The sequence below is a fragment of the Triticum dicoccoides genome, chromosome 7A, assembly GCF_002162155.2.
Source record: "Triticum dicoccoides isolate Atlit2015 ecotype Zavitan chromosome 7A, WEW_v2.0, whole genome shotgun sequence".
In the NCBI taxonomy this organism is placed as follows: Eukaryota; Viridiplantae; Streptophyta; class Magnoliopsida; order Poales; family Poaceae; genus Triticum; species Triticum dicoccoides.
In genome coordinates this window covers 442034803-442042983 of record NC_041392.1, presented here as the reverse complement: position 1 = coordinate 442042983, position 8181 = coordinate 442034803, and the positions used below count along the sequence as shown (strand labels likewise).

General features: G+C 43.4%; 1 protein-coding gene across 1 annotated transcript; it reads right to left on the bottom strand.

Annotated features, from left to right (window-relative positions):
- Positions 1-2321: 2321 nt before the first annotated feature.
- On the bottom strand, positions 2322-3945 carry LOC119332101 (NAD(P)H dehydrogenase (quinone) FQR1-like). Its single transcript, XM_037605271.1, has 4 exons — positions 3923-3945; positions 3247-3340; positions 2834-3099; positions 2322-2748 (listed from the first exon to the last, which is right to left on the bottom strand). The coding sequence occupies exons 1-4, from the start codon at positions 3943-3945 to the stop codon at positions 2517-2519; spliced, it is 615 nt and encodes a 204-aa protein (XP_037461168.1). The 3' UTR covers positions 2322-2516.
- Positions 3946-8181: the final 4236 nt, after the last annotated feature.

The window sequence follows — 8181 nt, the reverse complement described above, 5'->3', positions numbered from 1 at the left end:
GACCCCTCTTTCTTGTCTGAGCAACCAGGCAAGCCCCCCCTTTGATCACCAGATATCGCCTACTCTTCTCTATACTGCTTGCATTAGAGTAGTGTAGCATATTACTGCTTTCCGTTATTCCTATCCTGATGCATAGCCTATCCTTGCTACTACTGTTGTTACCTTTACCTGCTATCCTACTGCTTAGTATAGGATGCTAGTGTTCCATCAGTGGCCCTACACTCTTGTCTGTCTGCCATGCTATACTACTGGGCCGTGATCACTTCGGGAGGTGATCACGGGCATATACTATATACTTTACACAGTTACATTACCTGTGGTACTGTTCGGAGATGGGGGCTGAAGGGGCAGGTGGTTCCATCCCGGTAGAGGTGGGCCTGGGTTCCCGACGGCCCCCGGCTGTTACTTTGTGGCGGAGCGACAGGGCAGGTTGAGACCACCTAGGAGAGAGGTGGGCCTGGCCCTAGTCGGCGTTCGCGAATACTTAACACGTTTAACGAGATCTTGGTATTTGATCTGAGTCGGGCTACTGGCCTATACACACTAACCATCTACGCGGGGACAGTTATGGGCACTCGACGTCGTGGTATCAGCCGAAGCCTTCGTGACGTCAGCGACTGAGTGGCGCGCGCCGGATTGGACCGTAAGCCTGCTCTTGTATTAAGGGGGCTAGTTCTGCTTTCGGCCGCGTACGCAACGTGCAGGTGTGCAATGGGCGATGGGCCCAGACCCCTGCGCCATAGGATTTAGACCGGCGTGCTGACCTCTCTGTTGTGCTTAGGTAGGGCTGCGACGTGTTGATCTTCCGAGGCCGGGCATGACCCAGGAAAGTGTGTCCGACCAAATGGGATCGAGCGTGTTGGGTTATGTGGTGCACCCCTGCAGGGAAGTTAATCTATTCGAATAGTCGTGATCTTCGGTAACAGGACGACTTGGAGTTGTACCTTGACCTTATGACAACTAGAACCGGATACTTAATAAAACACACCCTTCCAAGTGCCAGATACAACCGATGATCGCTCTCTCACAGGGCGGCGAGGGGAGGATCATCGGTTAGGATTATGCTATACGATGCTACTTGGAGGTCTTTAGTCTACTCTCTTCTACATGCCGCAAGACGGCGGCTGCCAGAAGCGTAGTCTTCGAAAGGACTAGCTATCCCCCTCTTATTCCGGCATTCTGCAGTTCAGTCCACATATGATAGCCTTATTCCAGTTGATACCAATGCATACATATGTAAGCTCCTTGCTTGCGGGTACTTTGGATGAGTACTCACGGTTGCTTTCTCCCTCTTTTCCCCCTATCCCTTCTACCTGGTTGTCGCAACCAGATGTTGGAGCCCAGGATCCAGACGCTACCGTCGACGACGACTCCTACTACACCGGAGGTGCCTACTACTACGTGCTGCCCGCTGACGACGACCAGGAGTAGTTTAGGAGGATCCCAGGCAGGAGGCCTGCGCCTCTTCCGATCTGTATCCCAGTTTGTGCTAGCCTTCTTAAGGCAAACTTGTTTAACTTATGTCTGTACGCAGATGTTGTTGCTTCCGCTGACTCGTCTATGATCGAGCTCTTGTATTCGAGTCCTCGAGGCCCCTGGCTTGTAATATGATGCTTGTATGACTTGTTTTATTTGTAGAGTTGTGTTGTGATATCTTCCCGTGAGTCCCTGATCTTGATCGTACACGTTTGCGTGTATGATTAGTGTACGATTAAATCGGGGGCGTCACAGGGAGACATGTGTGGGCCGGTCAGCGGACCAATAGAGGACCATGTTGGATGACAAAACTCGTCTAGACCGCGCGGTTCAAATGGTTGCGGGCGATTTGAGGGTCAACGTTGGAGATGTACTTAGCGCAGACTATTAAGAATATTTTTGGTCCGCACGAGTTTCATAGAAAACAGTTAAGATTCGTTTGGATCTCTTTTCCGATATTCTGCCTTGATCATAGAAATGTGAGATTTTGCTACATCTACAGACAAATTTTACCAAGAGATTGTTACGGAATGAGATGGCAACGATTAATTGGGGAGGAAAGGGGCCCACCCTGAGATTCAAGAGGGCAGATTAGTGGGAGATTGGCTGGGAGAGAGTCCGTAAGCAAATTCCGTAGATGGCATCCGTAAGTGTAGAATTATTGCACACGAGTGCATGACTTGACAGCAGATGTTATAGTAACAGTAACATTTCAACCTCATCCCGTAAAAAAAACGTAACATTCAACCTCAAGTACTTGGTCCACATAGTTACCTAAGGACGCCATTGAAACAATTGTAACTTAGTTCAGGACTAGGTTTTTTTTCGAGAAAGGGGGCTTTTATTATCTCAAAATGTAGCATCAAGCCAATATAAAGTATTTAGAGTATTATCCGGTCTCTGCATAATTAGGATGCACACAACCAATCACCAAAAATATGATAGGACTAGGTATTTTACAATCAATGAACCGATGAAATTACTAGATTCAGAGCTAAACTCAACTTTATTCATGTCGACACGATCTTGGTAGCCGTCGATCATGGAGAACCCTTGAGCTTCTTTGCGATCCCCGCAAAGTATTTCCCTTGGTGGAAAGCCTGTTGCAGCTCAAGCTCAGTGGGAACTCGTGATCCATCCCCAGCAATGGTGCCAGACCCATACGGGCTGCCACCCTTCACCTGCCCCATCTCAAACATGCCTGCGCCAAACGTGTACCCGACCGGAACAAAGAGCATGCCATGGTGCACCAGCTGAGTAATGGCCGTCAACCTACAAGATCAGCAACAGACTAATTAGCATGTACTTCTACTATATAATTTCCATGACAAATCGACCAAGGAGGAAGGAATCTTACGCGGTGGTTTCTTGGCCGCCGCCCTGGCAACCGGAGGAGAAGAACAATGCGGCAGGCTTGCCGGCGAGCCGCTGCGGGCACCACAGCTCACTGGTGCCGTCCATGAACGCCTTGAACTGCGTGGGCATCATGCCGAATCTAGTGGGGAACCCGAAGATGAGGCCGTCGGCGTCGTCGAGCTCTGCGGGCGAGATGACCGGCACGTCATCCCTCTTGGCAGGAGCGCCCATCTTTGCGAGTGCTTCGTCGGAAAGAGTCTCCGGGACCTGTAGTGTATTCAGAGTTTGGGATGGGGTTTGTATCAGCAGGCAGAAAAGATCATTCGGCAATCCGAAAACTATATATAGCGGTAGATCATCTCAATATACTAGTACTATATCTTAGTCGGTGTAGATATAACGTTGTGTGATCACCTGCCATAGCTTGACCTCCACACCTTCGACGGAAGACACACCCTTCAGAATCTCATCCGCTAGCTTGGCCACATGGCCATAGGTGGAATAGTACCTAAAGAATGTGCAAGCTCATGAATGAAGATCTTGTAGGATGACATTTGCTTTCGTTTTTGGTACACAGTACAAAAAACTCCACAAAACTGAGAAGTAGATCAATGTTTTCAACGGTTAATGTAATGTGGCTGTTGCAAGGCCAAGTTTTACAACGGTATCTGCTTTTTATAACGATCTCTGCTTGAACCAGATGCTGAGCAGTGAGCAACTTCCGTTGGTGTCCTGGTCTGAACTGGCACAGCTCGTCTCCATATCAGCATGCTTTTTTCTCTGCCACTGTTACGCGCGAACAGTCACTGGGCAGTGATCAACGCTGGCTGTTTTCCCTATGATTTGGTTTCCAAAGTCTGGAACCCAGGGGAACAGAACAACGGAGCAACAGAGCTCTCGAACTATGAGTCTATGACCAACTCAGGGATTCCCCCCAAGAAAGTAAATCGCCCAAGTGATTAATCAAAAAGGCCATAATCTTGCCGCACCGCAAATTGGTGGCCAGGATGGTCAGGCAAGAAAGTTGCCGGAGCAAATAAAGGGTGAGACCGAGAGGACGGAAGGCAGAGTGGGGTTGAGGTGTGCTCACACAATGTAGATCTTGGGCGCCATTGGTCAGCTTGGATACTTGAGTTCTTGGAGATCTTGGATTAGCTAGTTGAAGAAGATGGGGCAGGATTTCAGGAATGAGCGAGATGCGGCCTGGCTCTCGGGTCGCCGTGTTTATGGGAGGGAGAGCTCCTCTTCACGTGAGCGCGAATGGCCAAGACGAGGACCAACGCGCTGCCTGCGCGTGCCCCCGACCCAGATGGAGCCGGATCCCCTGACCCCCCTGCCGTTGGGCCGCTGACGGGTGGGTCCGGGCCCACATGTCAGTGTGTGGGCCGTACGTCAGACGAGCCGCGTCCGACCCAGATACGTGCAGTGCACGTGCATTTTTTCTACATTTCATTTTTTTGCGAGTAGCAAATAATACACTTCATTCACGCTACTCCTTTTCCTTTTTCTTTTGATTGAGTAAACACCCTCGTTCTTTACATCGATTGACGTACGCAACTCTTAATTAATTATTGCAAAATTTTCAAGCATTTCAAGCATGATAAAAAACACTATAATGATGAACCAAATTTGTTTTACAACCAACTGAAAACAGTCTTATGTATCACATAGCTTGTTATTAGTTTGTCACCCATATTGGTTCAATAAAATCCCGAACGACCTTAGGTTGCACCTGGAGACCGTGGAAATCAGAGTACGTCCTTCTCCCGACGCAAAAAGGACCACATATAGATCCAATAAATTATCTTGTAGATGAGTTGCAAAAACTCATAAAATCCACCATATTAGAGATATAGTCATTGTGACAGTTTCATATAGCCCAAAGCAAAGCACCGACTGATCAATTACCGAACAAATTCATAAATACTAGGGTGGGGTGGGGTGGGGTAGGGGGGCTTTGATATAAGACCATAAAATCTTAGCAGAGAACAATCTAGGGAGATGTGTTGAATTGATTCCTTATTTTTCCCAAACAATATTTTGCGCAACCTTGCCATCTACACATTTTGAGGTTGTCTTCGGTTAGGATCACCCTATCCTATATAAATGTCAAATGAAATATTTGAGCTTTTGAGGGACTTTAAGTTCCCAAATAAATTTATAGTTAAAATGCTGGATATAATTGACAAAGTCTGAACACATAGATTTGGCAGAAAAATGCCAGAAGTTTTAAGCTTCCACAAGAAGGTGTCTGGTTCATGTGTGAGGTTGACCGCTATCAACCTATAAGGCCATCTTCAATGCTAGACAATTATTCAAGCTCTTACGAAAAATGAATGAACACTGTTAAAATAGAAAACCATCAGAACGTCATTTGTTCCGACGGCAAACGCTAATTATGGGCGCTGGTAAAACCATCGTTGCACAGAGTTTTTTTTTTTTTTTTGCGGGTGTTGCACAGAGTTTTCTACCGCGTACGAACAACAAATGCCCAAGGGCCTAGCACCAAGTCTTCCGTCGATGCCAATCTAGACTCCAAGAATCGAAGGCCTAATCGCCCGTTTGCTAGGAATTTAATCATGCCGCTGCTGTTTTGCCACCAATGTTGGGTATCCTTAAATAGTTGCGGCAAACCTGTCCACTTCACGAGCGCCCGACGGAAAGCAATGTATTAATGGGACTTGACTCTAGAAAAAAATATTTTGGTTGACACCATTGCAGTTGAAAGATGTTGTATGCATAGTGCCAAAAACCTATATGACACTCACTACATCATATAGTCACCAAAACGCAAAGGGGCAATGCGCCTTGGGCTAGGCCTGGCAGGAAGGCGAGTGTGAGCGACATTTTTGGGGTTTGTCTGTAGCGTTTTTCTCTAGTGTTATTTGGTAGCGGTTTTCTCTAGTGTTATTTGATAGTTGTTTTCTCTAGTGGTTTTTGGTAGAGTTTTCCCTAGTGGTTTTTGGTAGCGATTTTACAGCGATGTATTTTATTTTATAGGGTTTTGACATTTTGATGTTTTGTTTTCCCGTTATCTTTACTTTGTTTTTTCATGTTTTATTACCCTAATTTTCTTATGTAATTCCATTTGTATTTGTTTTCACATTCTTTTTATGTTTCTTGTTTTCATTTTGTCCTTTTCATTTTCGTTTCTAACATATATTTTTAAAATAATACGTATAAACTTCTTTTCTAGTACATGTAATTAATTTTCCATTTTAAAACAATTTATATCAATATTTGAACAATTTTGCCTAACAAGTAAACATTTTCTAATACATGGTGTACATTTTTTGAATAAAGCATCTTTAAAGGACATGGTGAATATTTTTAAATTTTGGTGACCATTTGAAAATTCATGAACATGTTTTATGTTTCATGAACATTTTGTAAGATCATGATTTTTTTTAAAAAATAGACGACCATTTTTGGACCATTCTTAAATTCATGCAAATGTTAACATTTTTAAAAAAATAGTGACTATTTTTTGAATTTGTGCACATTTTTTGAATTACCTAATATTTTATAAATGCTCGAAAAAATTAATCTTGGAGTTATATATTTTTGAAGTATGTAAAAAATCCAGCAGCTGGTGTTTTGTTGGAAATTAAAACCGGCCAGAAAGCCACCAAAATAGATATAAAACCATAGTAATTTACTGTCTGATGGCAATTGCCCAGTGTGACTTGCATACTATATGACGCAAAGACTGTCATACAAGAGTCATGCATTGTGTATAACGGATTTTCAGAACATGGGGCAACCGATCACTTTATTCTGAACCCCCCAGAACAAGTGGTTAGAGGATTTGAACAAAATTGTATTTTTTTCCATGAATACACGTGCATGTGATCTAAGTACCTGTGAAAAATCGTTTGAAAATACGTTGTATTGTACGCTGCACAAAACAGATAAAATTACGGCGCAAAAAGGAAAAGAACTGGCCCAAAACTGCATGTATTTTGTCGTTTTTAATCTCTCACATGCAAGCACGTATATTAGTAAAATGTTGGCACGTTATATTGCACTGCTATACGTGCATGTACACAAAATTTCGGAATTCCTCAAGCCGTACAAAATCGTTTTTTTTACTTCAAAATAACGGGCACTGCCCGTGCTCAGATATCAATTTTCGTGCATTGTGGCCATATCCCAAACCAAGAAGATGTGATGTAGGTGCTCGACTAGCCACAATCGCACTTTGGCACGGTGCGATCTTCCCAGAAAACCCCTTTCTTTGCTCATGTAGTAATAGAGGTCTAGCCGTACAAATTGTGTAGCCGTCTCGCTCAGGACGAGCAACTGGGCATAACCAACTGTGTGAGCAACGGCGCACGGGCAGCAGCCCGTTTCTATCGGTTTTTGCGTATTCCTTTTTCTTTTGCTCTCCCTAGTTTTCTTCCAAATATTTATTTACTATCCTTTTTCTGTTTTTATTTTATGGTTTCTTTTACTACTTATCATTTAAAAATAATGAACATCTCTCAAATATGTGAACATTTTTATTAATATGTGAACATTTACAAAACACCCCAAAAAATTCTTACAAGTCTTGAACATTGTTTAAACTCGTGAACAATTTTCAGTTGAGAATATTTTTGAATGTATATAAAGTATATATCTGTAAACATTTATTGAATATTTTTGAAAAGATTTTTTAAAATGTATTTCATTTTTTGAATCCACATAGATTCTTTAATCTGTTGAAAAATTGTTTTTTCCACAGTAAGTTTAACCATTTTTTATTGGGTAGCGAACATCTGTTACCCATTTTCTCAGGACGAATGGAGTCGCGTGGGGGAACGGTATTAGGTTGGTCTGGTGCACATGTTAGTGCTTATTATTCGCTCATAGCGACAACGAAGAATGGAAGCTCTTAATCCTTGCGGAATAACTAGTTAAGGGGTACCCATTGCAAAGGTCACTCTCAGGGCATTTACATTGGGGTGATTAGCACAGGTGCTAGGATCTAGTGGCGCACAAAGTTTTTTTTTTTCATAGATATTTTTTCTCAAAACATTTTTTCTCTTGAACCTTGCGTCCAAATCTCGAATCGTCTTCACTGTTGGATTTGTCGCGTCAAGATCTTCAAAATTAGATCCAATGTTAATAGCTTTCGACGGACTTTTTTCACTAAGAAAACGGAAAGCAAAAACCGAGAACCGGGAGCACGGTTTTTTCCCACTTTGATTATAAGCACTGAAGCTAAAATGTCAATCATCTTTTATATGCTTTTCTAGATGCATAGACACATTCTCGATCTACCTAAACCACGTGAGTCGCGGTAATACTTGGAAAATTCTAGCAGCCTACATGGCCATTCGGAGACAATTTACCCGTGCCTAACCG

Excerpts from the sequence above, each read along its gene's own strand:
- LOC119332101 (XM_037605271.1), bottom strand. The coding sequence starts at position 3,945 with ATGGCGCCCAAGATCTACATTGT. Across the intron at positions 3,100-3,246 it reads TGGAGGTCAAGCTATGGCAG|GTCCCGGAGACTCTTTCCGA; the intron begins GTGATCACACAA and ends AATACACTACAG. Across the intron at positions 2,749-2,833 it reads GGCGGCCAAGAAACCACCGC|GTTGACGGCCATTACTCAGC; the intron begins GTAAGATTCCTT and ends CTGATCTTGTAG.